The sequence below is a fragment of the Phaethon aethereus genome, assembly GCF_964289735.1.
Source record: "Phaethon aethereus genome assembly, chromosome: 10".
Taxonomy (NCBI): Eukaryota; Metazoa; Chordata; class Aves; order Phaethontiformes; family Phaethontidae; genus Phaethon; species Phaethon aethereus.
The window spans coordinates 6,552,772-6,574,301 of NC_138586.1; the positions used below are offsets into that span (position 1 = coordinate 6,552,772).

The 21,530-nt window shown below is 41.2% G+C and overlaps 1 protein-coding gene across 2 annotated transcripts in view; it reads right to left on the reverse strand.

Annotated features, from left to right (window-relative positions):
- The window catches only part of GRIA3 (glutamate ionotropic receptor AMPA type subunit 3), a 157,074-nt gene that overhangs the window by 52,044 nt on the left and 83,500 nt on the right, over positions 1–21,530 (reverse strand). For both annotated transcript variants that reach the window (XM_082003981.1, XM_082003982.1), the window contains exons 5-10: positions 13,673–13,726; positions 12,004–12,165; positions 8,378–8,545; positions 4,946–5,050; positions 3,505–3,612; positions 2,157–2,363 (exon numbers count right to left, since the gene is read on the reverse strand). In XM_082003981.1, coding sequence (XP_081860107.1) covers positions 2,157–2,363; positions 3,505–3,612; positions 4,946–5,050; positions 8,378–8,545; positions 12,004–12,165; positions 13,673–13,726 — 804 coding nt within the window. The remainder of the gene's footprint in view (positions 1–2,156; positions 2,364–3,504; positions 3,613–4,945; positions 5,051–8,377; positions 8,546–12,003; positions 12,166–13,672; positions 13,727–21,530) is intronic.

Here is a 21,530-nt window from a genome sequence, read left to right on the forward strand (position 1 = left end):
GCTCGGCTCCTCCCAAGGGGTTGTGGAAAAGGCAGCTGCGGCCAACCTGTTTATCATGGAATGACAGAACTGTTTGGGTTGGAAGGGACCTTTCAAGGTCATCTAGTCCAACCCCCCTGCAGTGAGCAGGGACATCTTCCACTAGACCAGGTTGCTCAGAGCCCAGTCCAACCTGACCTTGGACGTTTCGAGGGATGGGGCATCTACCACCTCTCTGGGCAACCTGGGACAGGGTTTCACCACCCTCATTGTCAAAAATTTCTTCCTTATGTCTAGTCTGAATCTACCCTCTTTTAGTTCAAACGTGTTACCCCTTGCCCTGTGGCAACAGGCCCTGCTAAAAACTCTGTCCCCATCTTTCCTGTAGGCCCCCTTTAAGTACTGGCAGGCTGCAGTAAGGTCTCCCTGGAGCCTTCTCTGCTCCAGGCTGAGGCCCTCCAGCTCTCCCAGCCTGTCCTCACAGCAGAGCTGTTCCAGCCCTCTGAGCACTTTTGTGGCCCTTTGTCCAGATGGATCTTGCACCGTACAGCAGCTGCACAGGCTAATCTTACTTGGCACCAGTCCCAACGGCAGCGACCCATACCACACCTTTCCTCCTCTGGCGTAGACGGTCCCTGTGCCCTGACCGTAAGCAGTAATTTGAGGTTCTCTTTTGTCATGCCTTTTGCATACGGTATGATTATTTTTTTAAGTGAATAAACTGTTTCATTGCTTGTCACTTGCAAATATATCAAAAGGACCCAATTACAGCTAACACTCTTGGTATTTCTTGAACCACACACAGGGAAACAGGGTTTAGGCTTCCACTGCAATGTAATTATGCTTGGAACTAAACTAAACCTTGGCTTCAGAGGTTCTCGATGTACCTGTACTCTTTAAGAGACATAACGTCGGTTTCCCAAATGGCATAACTGAGGCATGGGCAGCTCAGAAGACCTGCATAACGTCAAACCTCAATGCAACAGAGAAGTGCAGATAGAACCCAAGGGTCCAGACCCCTGCTTACTTTCTCTGATCAGTAGATTTCCCTCCTTCCCCTTAATACAATACTACAAAAACATTGTTGCTTATATAAAATGCTTTTAAGTCGAATGGGCTACCAAGTACATAATAAGGCATCGGGACTGACTGCTGCAGAATAAGAAAACTTTTGCGAATATAGCAATTACTTTAAAAAGAGTGATTCATTTGAAAAGCATTATCTCACCAAACATTTTGCAAGAATGATGATATGTTATCCCAAGGAAATTTTGAGGTGACTTAGAAATTACACTCAGCCATGGAACAGAAGGAGACAATGGAAATATTAGCTTCTGCTCACGTATTTTTAATAAAGGAAAGCTTGTTAAAAATAAACTGTAAAGAAGATTTGGGTGGAATCACAGATCATCTCATTAGCATTTGGGGAAAAAAAAGCAAAGATGAAATATCAGCTTGTAAAGTCTTTTCTGCAAAGCCAATTTTCTCCCCTTCCATCTGGTTTATCTGCATTCCAAAATTCTCATTTTCAAAGAAGTTTCTAAAACGGCAATTCTGACTGTTTTTGTTCTTACTAAACAAAGTATACCCAATATAGAAATATAAAGAGGAATGCACTGAATTAAGATTTTTTTTTTTGTCTGACAGTTGATTTTTAAAGCCCAACCAGGTTTTAAAAAGGAAAAGATGTGGGTAAATTCACACCTGCATTGCTTCTTACCCTGAAAAGCAACCATGGGGCTAACCAAGTCTTTAGTCTCCGGTCAAACACAAACCGCCATCAGTGACCCAGCGACGGCCAGCACCACAGGATCAGACTTTTAGCAGGAGGAGCACCCCCAAGCACTTATAAGACTTGTAGAGAAAAAGGAGACATGGCAAATGCAAAAGCAGCATAGGAAGGGCAAACTGGAAATTCTGCTGTAGACAAGAATTTGAAATTTGCCCAATGCCACTTCTCAATTTTTTCTGGACTCTCATTTGGAGAACAGCAGTAAAAAAGTGATACTTTCCTGCAATGAAACAATTAGAGAAGTAGACTATAAAAATGGCACTACAAAGAAATATCTAGAATTTTAAAGGTGGTATTCAAACAGATGATCTTTATTTTGCAGTTTATTAACTTTGAGCATAACTTCTTATAAAGAACATTAAAATGAAAGTTAAGAGAAACTTACCCCATAGACCAGTTCACCCACCATGCCATTCCATATCTTAGTCTCAGGGTCCCTAGCTCCATATTTCCCATCTCCAACAATTGACAGTTTGTATTTTATTCCAACATGTTTTGCTATTTCAGAAGCTAAGTCTACACAATATCCTTCATATCTCTCATTCCCTTCTAGTTGTTCATGGTTTTTCTTATACATTACATATGGTGATTCCTTTGAAACAAAAGTAAAGATCAAAAGTCTATGAATGTAAAATACAGCTTTAAAACATACAAAATGAGAACTGTTATTATCCTTTACATTACTGGCAAGTATTTACAATATTTCCTGCTTTAGTACAGAAGTTAGAAGAACAAACTTTTGCAGTTGAAAAATCCTTGGCTTGTTGTACAGCCACACATACTATTGATTTTAATCCTAGTATGGACCCATTGAAGACAACAGGACTACTCCATTTACACTTTCGTTTGCAGGATTAGGCCTGATTAGAATGTCAAATAGCATCACTGTAGTAATAATTCAGATTTTAGTGTTTAAAGAACTGACATACCCAACACCTGTACCATCAAAATAATTTCCTAAGGCCCCAGTGACCTAGAATGGGGCTCTGATGGAGATATTTCCAAAGCAGCCTAAGGGAAGCTAGGCTAAAATCCTCAGCAGCAATTTTTGTCACTAAATTCCCTTAGCCTTCTTGGAAAATTCTAGCTGAAATGCTGATTATTATCTCGCTAAATCCATAGGAGTACAAAATACAATGCTTCAGGAAATAGCATAAAATTGGCTCATGCTTAGGAGAATTGTAACAGGCAGAGAAGTCACAAACAATACTGTACAGAGCACGTTTGCTAGCGGCACTGGGGCTGACACGGGTGCTGCTGTTTATGAGACACAGGTAGAGCTTTACTCTTTGGAATTGCATGGGTATAGGTCGCTTTTCACCCAGTGCTAGAGCAGTTCCAGTTCTCTACAGGCTTCACTGTGCCACCCTTACTCAGTCCACAGGGGTGGAGTTTACAGGAGCTGTACCTGAGTGAGGGGTGCAAGATTTGACCCTGCAGCAGGAAGGCCAGATCCTGCAGTCCTTTACATAACATGCATAATAACTTCACTTAGGTGAGGCGTTTGATTGAGTTTCAAGTGTCTGAGAAGCAGCAAAGCGCAATGTTGAGCTCAGTGAGCTCCTCCTGTGAGCAAACTTACTGAGACACATCAAAGTTTGCAGGGTCAAGCCCTCAGTACATCTCTGAAAGATGCTGAACTTTTCAGTCACTTGAAGTCTCACAGTATTGACCCCTCAGGAGCCATGTGTCTTGTTTCCTAAACACAAACACACTAAGAACATAAAACTTACCAAGATGGTAGTGACTACTATAGTTCTGTTCTCCACAGATGAAGTGTCGTTAGACGTCAGCTGATCTAATGCTGGCACAAATCTTTCATATTCGTTCCAATAACCAGCCTATAAAAATGGAGATTGTTACTTCATTACACACGTCTACAAGGATTCTGGTGCATGAACCTATAGCAGGAACTGTCAAAACATATGGCTTTGTAACACTTACTCATGCAATGTTTTTGCTATTGAAGGACATTAGCTTTTACTTAATTTCCTTAAAGAAACAATGTTCTCAAGCCCATGTGCAAATAAATACAAGCCAAATCTAAGTGAAAATACATATTAAATTCTCCCCACCTAAATTCACATTATCATGGTGCCTGTGGAATAAATTCTCCCATATCCACTACATAAGAATATATTATAGACAAGAAAATAAACTGCCCAGCACTCTGAGTAAAATTCTTTGATTTTGACATTTTTATCCATATTCCGCTGCAGTTCCGACAGTGAATAGAGGCCCTGCAGACATGCCTGAGCTAGCTCCGGACTAGATGCACAGACATCATCAGCAATGCAGGCACAGTAGCGTTATCTTCAGTACGGGATCCAAAACCCTCTGCGAGCACGAGGAGACTCTTTGTCATCTGGCTTGTGCTGACCTTCATGGTCCTGTGGCTACATGGCTACGCTATTTCCCTAGTTTTTGTGTTTCTGCACAACACAGAAGTAACACTTTTGTCTGCACTGTAAACCTAGTTGAATGGCTGGGCCTTGTCCAGAGGTATTTTTGTTATCAAATATGTGCAGAAGAGTTTAAGGAGCCTCAATGGTGACTAAGCAGGTGAAATCTCCATCGCCAGGTGAAATCAGGGGGATTTACGTGCCTTGGCCGCACAGACTCTTCTCTCGATACTCGAGAAAATTTTGAATTATTTTGAAATATTATTTTTGAAAATCTGTCCTAAATTTCTTTTGTAACAGGGATCGAGGCAACTATCCCACTTAGGATCTATAGTTTATTTAGGAGACAGGAGAATGAGTAGCAAATCCTAATTCAAACCATACTTATTTTCTGTTCATTTCAGAAGGTTTCTGAAACACACTGGCTCCAGCCTCACTACAGGTCCGAGGCCTGTTACACAGAGGAATTTAGGGGATAGGGTTGAGCACAGGACCATGACAGCAGGAAAATGCTTGTCACTGGAAAAGCTCCAGAGGGTTTTAAGGGAAAAAGCGGCGTCTAAGGTTGTCATGGAAACCAATGAAGATATTACGCAGGGCGAGTGGTTTGGTCCAGGAACAGAATAGAACAAGGTTCCTGGGACAGGGTACACAGCAAGAAGGTTGGGTTTCCTCAGGGCCCTGTTATTACAGCGCGTGTATGGTATTTTTGAGTTTGTTGGAATAAATATTTATGAAGATGTGAAATTTGGATGCATATCTTGAAACTCACCTTCCGTGATCCAGCGGCTTTCATTTCATACACATCGATTGTGTAATTTGTTCTCCGCCCATAGGTGTCAAACTGGATGTTCCCTGTCATTCCTTGAACTTGCACCTTAAGGGTATAATCAGAAAAAACATTTTAATAGAAGATTCACTTTATTTTTTCCCCTGTTACATTTTGCAGGAACCCACTAGCTCTAGCACAATTTTTATGTATATAAAGAGACTTGTAGCGCTTTTGACCCAGCCAGTTATACTCTTTGTAACAAAAACAATCCCAATTGTCTCAGTTTCAGCTGTACATATTCTTTGTCAGTTAGTACTGAGCTGGTGACTCACTACCGCAGAGTGAGCTGCGCTTAAGCATAAGTCAAATTAGCCCTGCAAGTGTGTTAAATGTAAGAAAGACTGATTCTGCCATGCTTAGTCACGCTGGGGTCACATGCAACAATTCAGTGCCACTAAATCCCTCACAAAATGGTATAGAGTGATTTGCGATATGGACCAGAATCCTGTATCATTGCTCATTCCGGGAAATGCTTTATTTTAAGATCAGTCCCAGAGTAGGAGAAAGGCATGAATGTCTTCTCTGAATGAGCACAGGCAATTGTCTCTACTGCTTATGGAGTTTTGGTCTCAGTCTGGATGGATGGGTGTATAGACGGTAAGTCATTATCATTACCTACTCACATGAATCATCTTAAGGGGAAGTATAAAGTACTTACTTTCAAAGAAAAAAACCTTTCTTATTTCCCTGTATGAAAGGGCGAGATATTTCCATTTATCACTTACCAACACTGACAAGCTGTCATCTCAGGCAGAAGGGGTAACGGTCTGAAACTTCAGTAGGGGTAAATCAGCTTTAATATTTAGCAAAATGCTGTAGAAGTTACAGGAATAGGTGATGGAAGGCTAGTCAAAGGGAAACTGTTCAGGGCTGGTGACTGATCTGCTATTTATGGTTTAGAGATGGTGCAATCAAACTTGTTATGGTGGACAAGGCTACATAAAACAGCCACAATTCCTTGGATCTCAAATTATCCAGTGAGCCAAATTCAGAGTGATGTATAAGGAGGGTGATTTTTTTTTCATCAGTAAGTGGATTTGGACCTTTTTAAAACAGTTTATATCATTTCAGGGGTCTAGAAGAACATGCGAGTTATTCCTGTCTCCAGAAAGCTAGAGAGGTGAATGAAAGCCAAATGTGCCCCTAAGAGGTCTTATCAACTGTGGACTGAGCAAATGTATTTGTGGGGTAGTTGACATATAACTCGCAGCCAGATGGGAGCTGCTGAGCCTGCTTTTGGCACTTGCTGGAAGCTGTCTGGCTACCTTGGCACAGCAGTGACTGTACGTCTCAGCAGAGCTTGTTAGGCCAGCTTCATCCTGATGTGTACTGAGACATGAGTGGTGTGCACTTGACATCTTTTGACTTCAAACTTAATTCGTTTCTGTCTTTGGTGGGAAAACCAGCACTTTTCAAAACCTGGCTGCACCGAGGCAGGAAGACTCACCAGGACGCAGAACGCTTCTGGTAGCAGCGTGGGGAGGGAATCACAAATGGAGTGACCATTTATAACTGCCCAGATTTGTTCAGGTAAACTGTCTGCCACTGACCTGATGTCTTAGAATCAGCTTTAGAAATACAGACATGCACAGTTTTCAAGGCTGTAGGGAAGCAGACGCAGGTAATGCCTATTTCCCTCTTGCCAGCAGGATGACTATAGTGTGGCACTGAACCTTCTGCTGGTACAGGATATTTCAAAGATGTCTTGGAAAAAATATTCTTAGCTGAGCTGTTGCTACAGAGTGGAGAGGAAATGTTAAATCAAAAGTTTTTTCCTGAAGGAAAGATTCAAGATTGTTGTTTGAAAAGAGGGAGAGAGTGTGATGGACAGGATGGGGTCTGGAAGGCAGTGTGGGCTGAACTTGGGAAGCACTTGTTGGAGGTGTATGTAAACCTCACTTAGATGACTTTGAAACTCAAACAATACAAGACAACCCACTGAAAGTCAAACTTCTGCGCTTTTTGCCAATCGTGAGTTTGGCTTTGTATATTTTATGAATTACATTTTTAAAATAAATTCTCCCGAATTAAGGGGGTGTCCTGTAGCAGTGTTGGTTTTCTTTGTTGACATAAATACCTCGCATCTCATTTGGAGGAGTTTTATGTTTTGCTTGTAATTAAGTTCAAATGGACAGTACATACTCTTTAACTATTGTGAAGGTTGAATTTAATTAACTTCTCTTCAAAAGTGCGTAATGCTACATTAGTGAACGCGCAGTTAGGGCATTTATTAGGAAGTGACATAATGGCATAAAAATAGCTCTGGCAATGTGAGACTGAACCATCTCTCTCTCTCTTCAGAGTGATATAATCTGATTATAACCTTCTATAACTCATTATAACTTTCTGATACAATCTTTCCAATTTGATCATTGAGAAAAAGCAGTAATTAAGCTAAGTGTATGAAGGCTGACCTAGGATTTGTTTATACCTAACATGGGCTTAACTCTGATCTCACTCCAGTTCTGTGCCTGCACTAATATAATCAATTCTAAGGGGTTTGTTTTAGAGTTATTTGAACCAGATCAAAAGCAGACCATATTCTTGTCTCTTATAACTACAGAAATGTTACCCAATTTTTCCTGTTGTCACTTGCTCTAACACACATAGCAGCCTAAAAAGAGTTAAAAATCAGCAACATTAGAGACCAAAGTGAGGTAGGATCCCATGAAGTAACTACTGTTAGACATAAAAAATAGGCCATGCAAAAGGTAATCAGGCTGAGTGAAAAGTTATGCCAGGAATCAGAACTGCTTTGAGGCTAAACTGTGTCAATGCTCGGGCTGGTGCTGAAATCCAGCCGTACTGCTATGACCAACAGCATTTTTGCCATTGCTTTAAACCAATCTGAGTTGACTTTTTACTGGCAAATTATCAAAATTGCATACATGTGTTTGAGTTCATAAATGCATGTATCCCTGCAAGATGTACAAGTGCTGAGGACCTAGTCTAGTTCTGTTAGATTTGCAGCTTCAGCCTGACTTTAGAAACCCCCAATACATGTTCGTTTGCAAAATGGCTTGTGCTCGCTCCCACGGGAAGCTTGGGTGTTTCGGGGGAGTCAGACTGTAGGTGCTCTGGTGTGGACATCAGGCAGCTGCTGCACCGGTGCCACAGGGATGTGATTTTGGCCAAAGTTTTGAGAGCTAATTTGTTATGCCTTGCCCTCTACTGGATATGTTTTAGCCATCCTTTGGAGCTGGTCATTAAGTTTCTTTTTTCTTTCCTTCCTTTTTTCTTGAGGAGATGCAGCTGTTTGTGTGAGTACAGAACCTCTGTGTACATGGAGTAGGAAAAAAGTTCGGTCCCAGGAGAATTCCTTCCTGTTGTTGTGGAATATATATATTCATCAGCTCGTATGTTTGCCCTTACCATTTTCAGCGCTCTTTCTATATCAATTCCTTGGCTCCATGGTACTGCAGGGTTAGCCAAGCAGTCTCCAGCACTACCTCTCCTGGAGACATCCACACGCTGTCTTCGGAGGTAACGGAAAGCCTCTGCTATGACCAGGACTGCATCATGGGTCAGTGCAGACGTATACTAAAATAGAAGCAAATAAAATATGGTGACAAACTGCAATGTTAGAATTGCCTCAGGTTTATCAGGTCTAGTCCTCTTTGTTACTCTTGGAAGAATCATGCTTGCAAGACTTTTGCTCGCTCTCTGTCTTGCCACAGGTGCTTTATGTAGTTTAACAATTCCATTTATTTCAATTAACAAACTAAAAATATCTTCATTTTGTATAGCATATAGCAGCAAAATAACAAAATCAGTTTATAGTTGCATAAAGTTTAAAATTATTTGGAAGCTTGCTCATCTAAATGAGATCACTACAAAAGTCTGCAATTCTGTGCTGGCCCATACTGCTAGCAATAGCAAAGACGACCTCATATTTGGTTTTTGCTTGGAGTATTCTTTTTCTTTTTAAGAAGATTGCCGAGACAGTTTTGAATTGAAGTTAACATAAATCGTTTCTGTTTGGACCACAATCTTGATTAGGTAGCATGTGTGGCAAGGAACAGATCAGATTACTTTTCTTAGAAGACAGCTATACAAGCAAGCAATCACAAAATACACTTTAGGCATTACACCTCCTTGGTAATTGCCCATCTGCCTTCTCTTACTCCACAGTAAATCTGAGGAGGGTGGTAAGCTTTGTGTAGCAGCAACTCTTCAACAAAACCCCCCAGACTTCTTAACTACTTGTTCACGTTGCTGTCAACTTCGTCCCTTGGTTGCCGTATGTACCTGGTGACACCCCGCAATGCTATAAATTTAGTATCACCTACAAAATGTCATGGAGGTTTTTTTTTTTCATGTGTTTTTCACATTTTTTCCACGTTTATGTGTTTGTCTGAAGGTTTTTCCCTCCTAGAGTGGCCCAGGCTCAGTGTACAACACCAATGGTTTTCACCAGCATTACAGCACACCTAAAATTTAAAGGTCTGCGTGTTTGTACATTTCAACATGTACATTCTGGGAGCAACTGAATGTGCTCAGTGTGTAAGACCAGATTTCAAACCCCTTGTAACTGACCCTTTGTATTTCCACAGTTTGTAAGAGAATGAAGAGAAGATAAAAAAGAATGGAAGGGGTATCTGCATGTACTGGTGTGCCTGCCCTTCTCTCGGCTGTCTGTGTGATACCGCAGAGCTCCTGAATTTAGTGCCAGCAGACCTGCTGCCCATGCGTGAATTAGAAAGGTGGAAATCCAAGGTTCGACTGCATGTCAGCCCTCTTTGTGGGTAAGGCTTCTTAAATTCAGAAGTTAATTTTATCCTGTGGGGCAGGATAGCACAACTGGTGGTCTCTATTTCTTAAAAATGTGTATTATCTTACGGCAAGCTCTTCAGTTTGAGATAAAGCCTTAGGAAATCTGCACAGAACGACGCGCATCTGCATGTGCAGATCAAGAGAACTGTATCTGATAAAACAGAGTGCAAAGGTAGGATTGTGAAGAAGGTTATACAGCAGTCATTCTTACTGAGTTTTAAACGACAGCAGTTTATAAACTCTTACAGGGTGTGTGTGGGCTGGTTCCTGTTCTGGCTGTGACTCGGTACTGGTGCTCTTTTGATGCTGCCTACCTTCCCCTCTTCCTGTGATGCTTTGCAATGATCAACCTCTCCTCTTCCAGTATATTAACAAAGGTTATACATCACCTTCCACACAACAATATAGAATCAGATAGTAATTTAAAGGTATTTGTTCTTGTATTAAGAAAATATTGTAACAGCTGTCCAATCTAGCACGACATAAAACTTAAACGCTGATAATTTTTTCAGCAGACTGCGTCAATTGTCAGTAACCTTAATGCAGTCCCTTCCAAGCCCTGCCAAGAGAGCTATCTAATTTTCTACTTTATTTGAATTCTACTTATAAATGCATGAGCATGCAAAGAGAAAAAAGAGAAAGAGAAGGGAAAGGCTGATAAAATTCAGAATAAATTAAACATCAGGGCTTTAATCTCTAGGCAATTTTATTTCCTAATCAAAAATATTGTACATCAATTTTTAAGTATGCTTTTTGTCTGACTGACAAATACTGTGCACATTTCTATAATGAGCGGTACATTTGTGGAAAGGTAATGTAATCTTTGTGCTCGTACCATATACTTAAGATTATTTTTTAAGGACGGAGAATAATTTTTCCCTCAAGGTAAATTGCTTTCAAGTGGAATAAAATCTTCCCAGGTTAACTTTATATACTTCAGAGTTTTTAAGATTAGTACGATACTTATCTTCCCTTCTGTATCACTGCTAGGAAGCTTTAGAAAGCAGGCCTAAGTCCTAATCAGCAGGGAACAACACACTAATCCCAGTTTTGTGAGGTTCCATTTGCGTGCATTTGCTTCCTCTGAAATGCCAGCAAGGCTGTGGGATGGCATGGCATGAAGATAATTTTCCTTCCCCACAGAAATCAGATGATCCCAGGGATGGAGAAGTATGCCTCCGAATGCCGCTGGCCTTCTGGCAGCAGAACGGCGTAACTGGTTCCTATTCTGCCTGTAGTCCAACACAGTGCTACCATCTACCCTTGTAACCCCCCATGCATTGGGCTGGACTAGGTTCTTCATTCCTAGCTAGTATTTTATGCTTCCCTGAATTTTGCCTTACAATAGTGACAGAATTTAAGGTCTTCTCATCAACCACCAGTCCGAGGTTTTATTTGCCTGTGCCTATTGATGAAAAGGAATAGGCCTCCCTTACCAAAAGAGGAAGAGAAAGAAGGACGATAATAGGAGTATTAATAATATGCAGTGGTCCTAGAAGATTTCATTACTTCCATCACTGGACAGAGTATCCTTGATGCACTCCTCAAACAAGACAGTGAATAGCATCCCCCTCTACTCTAGAGATGCAGAGGCAGAAAAAAATCTGGGGGAGATATTAACAGGTTGCAAATCTCCTATTAAGAGTAGTCTTTAGTCCACCCAATCTATGACAGTTTTGGTGAGCCTGGGACTTTCACTCAAAAAAATTTGGAAAATTTTATTGCTTTCAGTTATATGATATCCAGCGTGTTTAAGTAAAGGACAGTGGTGTAAAATACAGGGTTAGATTATGATGGCAACTGTCAGCAGTGACTAGGAGGTGGCAGTGGCTCCTCAGTGAATCCAGAGCTACTTTATTTTGCACATGAAATTCTCTATTAGCAATAAAATGGACCAGTAACCCACAGTTTGCATCTAAAAACTAAGCTAACTAGCCCCCACACCCTCCCCAAGACTAACTCTAAGAAGTTCAAGTTAAAAGTTTTTACATCTACTGCACAATGACAGGATTTGCAAGACCAAGTTTTTGCCTCTGAGGAACACCCACCATGGTGGGCATTTGTGTCCAACTAACAGCCTCTGCTGGAAGGGCAGTGAATGTTGCAACATATTCTAAGCAGGAATCTGTATCATACACATGCACACATCCGGTGTCAAAAAACCCCAAAATTATTGTTGTAAGCAACTCATACAGTCTCCATCACTGTCAGGGTAAAATAAATACCTTTAATGGTGAATTTTTGGCTTCAGGGAATTCTCTTTCATCGAGCCTCACCCAGCGTTGTAGAAACTGTTGAACCATTGGGTTTTCACTATTAACAATCTGGAATCCAGTAATGTTGGCACCTCCGTGCATTACTCTCTCCAGAACAATGTCTGTGAAACCCTGGGAGGACACACGTAGAAAACAAGAATCATCACCATCCAAAGTCCCTGTTTTTTTTCCCCTCACTTTTACCTGCTACAAGTATAGCACAAAAGAAACAGATTAATTTCCCTCTTGTTAGCTGAAAATATTCTACCAAGGAAACAATTACTATCACAACTGGGATTGTGATAGTAGCATAGAATAGAATTTAAAATGCCTTTTTGTTCAGACCTTTGCAACAGAGAGCTGCCCTGTTGCGTTGCGCAATGTGGTACGTAATATTCACTGGTCAGAAAAAAAACAGTGGAGAAACCTGAAGTACCGTTTCCTCTTTTCTCCTCATCATGGTGAAAACTGGCCAAAGACCTCAATCCCATTTGTACCGTAAAGTGCGCACAAAGGTTCAGCGCCAGGAGCAGAAAACCACTTAATGCCCATATTGCTCTGTGGAGGCAAAGCACACACCTCCTCGCTAGGCAGTTCTCCGTCACGGTGTTACTTAACATTTCACTTGCAAAGAGAATGGTATAATTTTCTCCCACTCCGTTGTTATTTATTCCTGAGGCAGTAAATCGGTGTTGTCTTGATTAGTATGACTTGATTGCAGTCATGTTTACCTGAATGTCAATGGTTACACATTCTAAAAGGTAACCCAGAATAAGAACCCCTGTATTTCTATGCACATGCTAATCAGTGAGATCATGACTGGTTCTTATAATGCAAAATGACACATCTTAAAGTTATACAGTACTTATACTAAATAAGAGTATTTTAAGATTTGCCTTTTCTGCTTTAATCACACCAAAACATGGATACAGATAATCTTCTACTAAGTGGGATTGCCAACTTGAAAGTGTAAGTTTTGGAAAAACATTCTTCCATTCAGTAGACACAGAACCCAAAAATCAGTCTTGCTGCAGGATCAGTTATAATATTAGCGCTTTTTCTAAGGAACTCTAGCAGGTGGTGTTTCAAAGGAATCATAAACATCCCTGAAAGTCAATTCTAGAATCCAGAAGAAGGTCTGATACAGATAAAAATGTTCTGTCTTGTCCTGGTAGGCCAACACATACACAGGCACCACCCCACACTCTGAAATACAGAAGAACAGCTAAACAGCTGTTTACTTGATGGAATTGTTCTAACTTACAGCTTCTTCCCACTTATTTTATATACAAATATGCTACAATTGTTATTTCTGGAGTGCTTAAATTTCAAATACGTTACATAGAAGATTATGGTTGTCAAGTGTCTTATTTATAAGGATACAAATTAGTGGAGAATATACAATTAAATTATTATTTTAAAATTAGTAGAGGATATGAGCTTCTTAGACAAAAGAAAGACTGTAATTGAGTACAAATATATATATAACACACCAATTCTAGTATTTTCTGAAGTAATTCTCAAAATGCAAGAACTCATTCCCGCATTTCCTCTTTTGCTGATTAAAGTTGACACAACTTGAACAGAATATGTTACCCTCTAAACCTTAGCTATATTTGTAACGAAGAAAAGTTCTTACCAGGTTAGCTAACATGTAGTGATAGCCTCTAGAATGTTTGCCAAGGATTACAACCTGTGAGAAGAAAAAAGTTACGTATTATTCAGTTGTAAAAGGATGACCCTTGAGTAGTGGGAAACAGCCAGGAAACTATTTTGGTAATCCTCTAACCCATGGGTAGCATGAGTATTACAGACCCCTGACTTTACAGGCATGATGCAGTCACTTGTGTTTTTAACATGGGCAAAGTACAAAGAAGAGTAGCTCACAAGGCTGAGAAGACTCAGCTGGTGGAGATGACCTTACCTGGCAAACTCACCCTTGTGAGCACAGAGCCTCCCCTGCTGATCAGGTTAATTTTAGTTACCAGTTCAAGGATTTCTGCTCCAAAATAAGGTCACACTGTACCCGTTTACCTTGTTCCTCATTTGTGGAGTGTATGAGAGGCGGGTGACAGAGCCCCGCCACTCACTGTACGTGTTAAACTGTACCGGCACCGTGAGGCTCGGTGGGCTCCAGGTCCTACATGGACCTGCTGCCCTGAGAACCCTGACCAAGCCTCGTCATATATGAAGACTTAAAGTTAAATTCCTAAAGTTACAAGTGGTGACCTTCAGTGCGTTTTGACAGCTTTCAAAAAGCCCTGAAAACTTGTCGCTTCCAGGGCATCCAAAAGGACACATCTAACCTCACCTGTTTAGCCAAAATCACGAAACAACACTATTTCTACTCACACAATCAACGAACAAACTAAACAACAATCACTAGCCAACATCACTAAACGTGATGTTGCACCTTCCACTAAACCAACATGTCCTGCCCTCCCGGACCCCACTTGGGCATCGCTCTGTACAAATGGAGTCATTAAATGGAACGGCCAAGAGACAAAAAAGCAGCAGGATGAACTGAGCAACTGGATCCTGTCAGGGTAACGGGGAGGAGTGGAGGCAGCACTGCCTGGCAAGCCTGAATCCTGCCACGCTGTGTGCTCATCGCCACTCCAGTAATCCCGTGCTTTTGCAGAAAGCAGGAAAAAACCCACAGTTCTCATGTCTATGCAGCTGGCTGCTGGGTCACCAACAATACCCCTTGTACAAGATGATGCCACTGCACTTTGCACTATTCCCTCGCCTTCAGATTATAATCTCAATAACATCCATCTAGTCCCACAGCCATCAGGTGGAACAATGTCCCGCAGTAAGAATTTAATTAATCATGGTGATTACAGAATCAATCTTACCTAGACTTGCTGGGTTAAGCTATCGAAAGCTAAAATCAGCAAAAATAACGCTGGCGATACACCACAGGTGTATCACTGTCTATACCCAATGAGCAGCTCAAGTGAACAGATGATGCTTTTTGATGGAGAATCATCTGAAAATCTATAAGCACCATACTAATGTACTTCTCCATCGTCACCAATAAATGCTCCAAATGCCATACTCTAAAAGACATCTTTTCAACATGACCACTTACATCTTTGCTAAAAACAGATGACATTTGAGTCATTGACTTTAGATATACTGCTGAGCCTGTTAAAGTTCTTGATTAAATTATTAAGTTCCCAATTGCATCTTTGGGTCGTCTTGTCCTTAATAGATGCCATTTCTTTTAAATTCACATTTAATTCTGTAGGAATTTGCATACTTCCAGCAGTCTGAAAATAAATTGCTGTTCAGGTCCTCTTGAGAACTGTATGTACACTCTGTTGGTAGAAAGCATCTGCTTTCCCACACTCACATTTGTTTTCTATGGAAATGTGCAGGCTTCCTTCAGATCATCTGGTGTGCATGCTATTTGCATACTGAGTTCTCTGTATGTTTTAACTTCATCTTAAAGGCAGCGATTTAATTCTAAAAGGTTAGAGACAAAGAGCTTATTTAACAACAATACTCTTTGTCGTTCTAACCTTAATAACACATAAGAAAGTTTTTACATTTCTATCCAGAAATGTGTTTGTTTAAGAGAAAAATGCCATGACAGATGAAGTCAGAGGCTGTAAGAAAAACATATATGGAGCTGCTACAGGCATCAGGAGCAATACTGCAAATAAGAAATGTAGGACTCATTAGCATAGATTGGACTCAACTTCCATCTCATCTGTTGTAATATGTCCAAAATGACCAGAAATATTTCTGTTTAGTCCCTTAGTGAGGTCCAAGGTACTACAGTCAAGCTTTAATTCATAAAGCATCTTCCAGAATTGACCTGCCAGTATTTCTACTCACACAATCAACCATGTTAGTTCGTAATTATTAAACTGGATCTTAACAATGCTTTTAAAATTCACTACACATGCTGTCCTAAACCTTAAGAAGCACAACTCTCCTCTTCCCTCACATTCCACCCTCTACCAAGTGTCCAGCACCTTGAATGGAGCTGCTGGATTAGGGAGCCCAGCAGAAACAATCATAGACATCAGTGTGACTCCTAGGGGAGCGAAGGGGTGGATAAAGCGTTTTTATGAAGAAGGAAAACAGGAGCATATCAAATAAATCTCATCAACTGCTTATATATTGTGAAGCTTATATAGAAAGTGGGATATTGAATAGTGGTGGTGAACAGAAAGCCAGGATTACAGGACAAGGATTTCACAGAGCTACATGCCTTTGCTAAGTTTCACTTCCAAGACTTAATATTGCTTTCACCTTGACTGAAAGAAAAGCGTGTAAGATTTTATACTGAACAAAAGAGGAGGGGAAAAAATGGCTGGAAACTATCATGAATTATTCAGACTTCTGATCCCACATAATTCTTGCCTTTTAGATAAAAAGATCATAATGTCAGGTTTGATACAGAAAAAAATGAAGTTTGTATTTTTAATTAACTCTTTGGATATTTCCAATTCATTAAGAGAAAATCTAGAGGGAATATAACTAAAATCTATCTGGTTTTAAAATAAAAGTCAAATCTGCTGGCCAGCACCAGGCTTACTGGAAGTACAGACCTATATGCCAAATTTGAGAAATTAAGTCAGCATTGCCAATTTTAGTTTTTCATTTGCCTGGGGAAGATATTTTTTGAATGAAAGCATAAAGACAACTTTGTTTCCACTGCATCAGTCATCATGATAATGAATAGGCAACTACAATTTTTTGCCTTGCTTTTATATTTTTCTTACAGTTTTGGAAGATAGCATTATCAAGATTAACTGGCTAACATTAAATTGATATGGAGTATCATGATATTTCTAAAGTCATAATGATGACTCTCTCATGACGTAGCTACAAGGCTACACAACACCTAAGAGGAAGGACAGTGAAGAGGACGCAAAATAGGTTTAGTACTAACCTCACAATGACTCCATTACATTTTGACTTAATTTGCTACTCAAATTACAACCACAGCTAGTTCCTGGTGTAGAACGTGGATCTGGGGGTTTTAGCCACGAAAATTAAATGTTGGAATTAAGGGTGAACATTATGAGGAGACCGGTGAATTCTTAGATGAAAGTCAAGGCAGGAAAGCCATTTTTAAACAGTAGTCACGGAGACGGATCTGTGGTTTCGCTGGAATATTCCTCCAAGGACTTGACGAGGAACTACAATAGTAAGAACAGTGTGCAGGTGAACAGCAGTGGCAGACCAGGGCAGGGAAAGAATGGGTTAACAAGAAACAAGACTCTGTGGGCTCAAAAGAAATCAAGCCATGGAAGAACAGTGCAAGTTTGGTAGGTGGGACTGAGCAGTCATGTTTTGTCTTTTAGAAACATCAATGGTTTGTCTGTGACTCATAAAAGGGAACGATAATTTGTCTTTTATGGCTGGAGGAAATCACAGAAGAGGGGAGGCTGGCAGGGGTCTCTTCCAACCCCCTAGCTCAAAGCAGGGGCAGCTACAGCAGGCTGCTCAGGACCATGTCCAGTCAGGTTTTGAATATCCCCAAAGACAGGGATTCCACAAGCTCTTTGGGCAGCCTGTTTCAGTGTCTCACTGCCCTCACAGTAAAAATGATTTTTCTTATGTTTAAACAGAATTTCCTGCATTTCAGTTCGTGCCCTTGCCTCTTGTCACCAGGCGCTGCTGAGACTCTGAAACCCAGTGAGACTCACTGAGAAGAATCTGACTCCGTCTTGTTCATTCCTTCCCATCAGGTATTTATAGACACTACTAATATCGCCCCTGAGCTTTCCGCTCTCCAGGCTACACGACCCAAGCTCTTTCAGCCTTTCCTTGTACGTCAGATGCTCCAGTTCCTTAATTGTCACAGGGGCCCTTCACTGGACTTGCTCCAGGATGTCCATGTCTTTCCTACACTAGTGAGTCCAGAACTGTACACGGCACTTCAGATGCGGCCTCACTGGTACTGAGTGGAGGGGAAGGACCTCTGCTGAACCGCTGACCATGCTAATCCTATGTGGCCCAGGATGCTGTTGGCCGCCTTTGCTGTCAGAGCGCAGTGCTGGCTTGGGCTCAGCTAGTCTGCCAGGACCCTGAAATCCTTCTCTGCAGAGCTGTTTCCAGCGAGGAAGCCTCCACCCAGTCTGTACTGGTGCATGGGGTTATTCTTCCCCAGGTGCAGGGCTTTGCACTTCTCTTTGTTGAACTTCAGGAGGTTCCCCTCTGTCCACCTCACCAGCCTGTCAAAGTATTGCAGCACAACCACCTGGTCTATCAAACACTCCTCGCAACTTGGTATCATCTGCAAAACTTGCTGAGAGTGCGCTCCATCCCATGACCTTCAGATCATTGACAGAGAGGTTGAACAGTATTAGCCCAGTACCCTTACGGTACTCCAAACAGTGACTAGCCTCCAGCTGGCCTTTGTGTTGCTGATCGCAATCCTCTAAGCCCAGCACTTCGGTCACTTTTAAATCCACCTTACTGCCTCTGCGGGCTTTGATTTTAAAAAGCCATTGAGAAGTGCAAGCGAAGAGAATATGCTTGCACTTTTCCCTAGAGAAGTAGCTAGCATGGTTTTGGCAGCAGTGAAAAGAAAACTACCATGTCCAATTAATACCTGTTTGGAGCTCATGGACCTTTCATTTGAATCCATTGCCATCTGGTCAGTTTAGTCTGTTTAATCAAAGTTACTTATCATCCTTTGTTCACAAATGAAAAAAGAAAGAAAAAAATTGGATCACAAAAGTACAGACTACCTCATCTACAGCTCAAAAACCTGAAATTTTATGAGTCTATTAGTTCTTTCCATAACATAAAATACTGATGCTGACAGGCAGTATTGCCACAAAGAAGGTCTAAAGATTTTTACTGTGCTTTTCATACCTGACAAGTGGCAGAAATATGCCACTTAAATGGAATGACAGGCAGAGATCTGACCTGCTGTAATGTGTCTTTCCATTTCAACCATATCTGGGAACAATGAGGCAGTTTAGAACGCTTCTTTCCTAGGTTTTAAAAAGACAGCAAGAAAAATGAGATCTCCTATAAGCTCAGAGTGAAAAGGGATTTTGTTGTCTTTGTTGAGGTTATTCATGCATTAATTTGGGTTCCACTTTTGCAAAAAGCCCACATGTAACTTCAAGCATTTCCACTGATTTTTAAGTATACGTGTAAGTTTCTGAGGACAGGAGAGCTTGGCTACCTCCAGTTGAGCAGTAATGTGCCTTTATACCTCGCTACAGAAATACAATTACGACACCTCTGCCTTCAAAGCAGTGTGCAAGTGCCAGAAGTGATGGCACGATTCTTTCTTTTCAGCAGCAAACAAGCAAAACAGATAAATGGACTCAGGTCTACAAAAATTTCAACAGCATCGTCAGGATGAGCTATCAGTGTTGACTGCACTTTGTGGGAACAGCATGGGTATCAAGCACAGCAACTGTCTGGCAAACCTAAATTATTGTGGAGCACACAGTCTTCTCCCCTGGGTATCAGGTCAGGTGTTTTCTAGTTTCTATCCCTATTGACAGCTTTTCTGTTCTGAGGGTGGAGTTACTTAAAGCTTGTCTCAGATCTGAGCAGCTCCTACCTGATATTCGACTGAATGATTGAAAAGTTGTGCCCTGTGATGCAGCACACTATTGGACCAGTGGCACTGGCTAATTTGGTCTTCAGAACACGCTTAAGAAAGGAGAGGAACAAAGTATCAGGGTGACAATCCAATTAGTTCAATAAAAGCTGAAGTCAAGGCCCAAAAAGTTCTTGTCAGTACGTTAGCACGGATGTTTAGCTTATCTTGACTGGCATCTGCAACGTACTGCATCTCAGCTCTGTTTCTACCACTCAAGAGAAGGAGAAACTGAAGAAGCCCTTCAGCTGGAAAAGAGAGTCCTCTCCCTAGGCTCCCTCATGCTCCTGGAGACCCTTGCTGCAGTGGGGGAGCTGTCCACGGGGCTTGTGGCCACTGCACTTCAGTTCTCCGGGGTCGGTGCGCTGTTGACCGCAATGCAGTTATCGTCTACAGCGTGACCGTGTGAGCAAAGGTGCGATAGCACTTGGCAGCTGTGCATAATCATCCTCACTATGTTTACTTTGCGCAGGTCACCCCTTGTCATGTAAATTTTCCAGATAGGAGAAGGCCTCAAGTTGCGCCAGGGGAGGTTTAGATTGGATATTAGGAAAAATTTCTTCACTGAGAGGGTGGTCAGGCATTGGAACAGGCTGCCCAGGGAGGTGGTGGAGTTGCCATCTCTGGAAGTGTTCAAAAAACGTGTGGATGTGGCGCTTCAGGACATGGTTTAGGGGACATGGTGGTGCTGGATTAATGGTTGGACTTGATGATCTTGAAGGTCCTTTCCAACCTAGTGATTCTGTGATTCTGTGATAAATAGGAGGAGAACAGAAAATAAAAGCTCTGCTGAAATGAGAACAGGATTTTGCTCATCTAACCAGATGCCACAGTAAAAGTAACATCCCTTGTAACCTCAGCAGATTCATTTTACTGCAAGTTTGCAGAGCCCTCTCCCCTGTTTTCCAATTTACACACATTATTGCAGAAAGAGCGAGTTTCCTTTGAGGATTATAAACACTAAATAAGGCTCAACCATGCCTCAGTAAATTTATAAAAAATAGCTTTTGGTGTCATGATTTTGTCACTTTCTATCACACCCACATCACCAGCATCAATATATGAGGTTCCAAAGGAACCACGACCCTGAGGTGGCAAAAGATATGTCACAGTTAGTGGTGGTCTGTCACAGCCAGAGAAATGATACTTGTCCTGCCTTTAATTCCACAGATAAAAAGCCACTTCCACATTTGGTAGAAGTGGCTTCCCTCATAAAAAAGGGTCAAAACCTCATGATTGTAACTGCAGTGCAAATCCAGGGAAGGCGATTTATTTCTTCACTTAGTATTAATGGGCTGGGAATCTGGTCACCAGGGATTGTGATGCTGTAAAATATGCAGTAAACAATGATTTAATTTATATGAAGAGTGAGTACTATATTAAATTTGAGTTAAAAATTAAATGAAGAAAGTATTAAATATTAAGATGAAGATTCCACACACATATTACTTGTTGCAGATAAAAATAACTGCATATATAGTTGAGATTAATTCATCCAACACTTCAGAGGCTTCATGTCCTTTAGTGAATGTCACAACTCCATACACAGTCCCAGTTGCTGGATTTTGTACTTTTGCGCAGTATATGGACCTAAGGCTTTTACTTCCATGCAACTGCCACCTTATACACTTGTGACTACCCCTCAAAATCCTACCTTCCTCTATAGCACAGTATCAAGATCATTTGTTGGGGCTTATAAAACATTTTTCAAACATCTTTCGGCTCCTCTGCAACGTACCTCTCATGGGAGAAAATCCCTTAGAGAACAGGAATCTCCTAGAAGGGGACAAAAATGTGCATGGTGGAAGCAGGAATCTGAGATGTCTCAGAAGCGTTTTATTAAAGTTTCTCCCTCTCTGCCCCCCTTCTTGAGCCTTCTCTCCCTTACTTCTCTCCTTGATGATAGTCA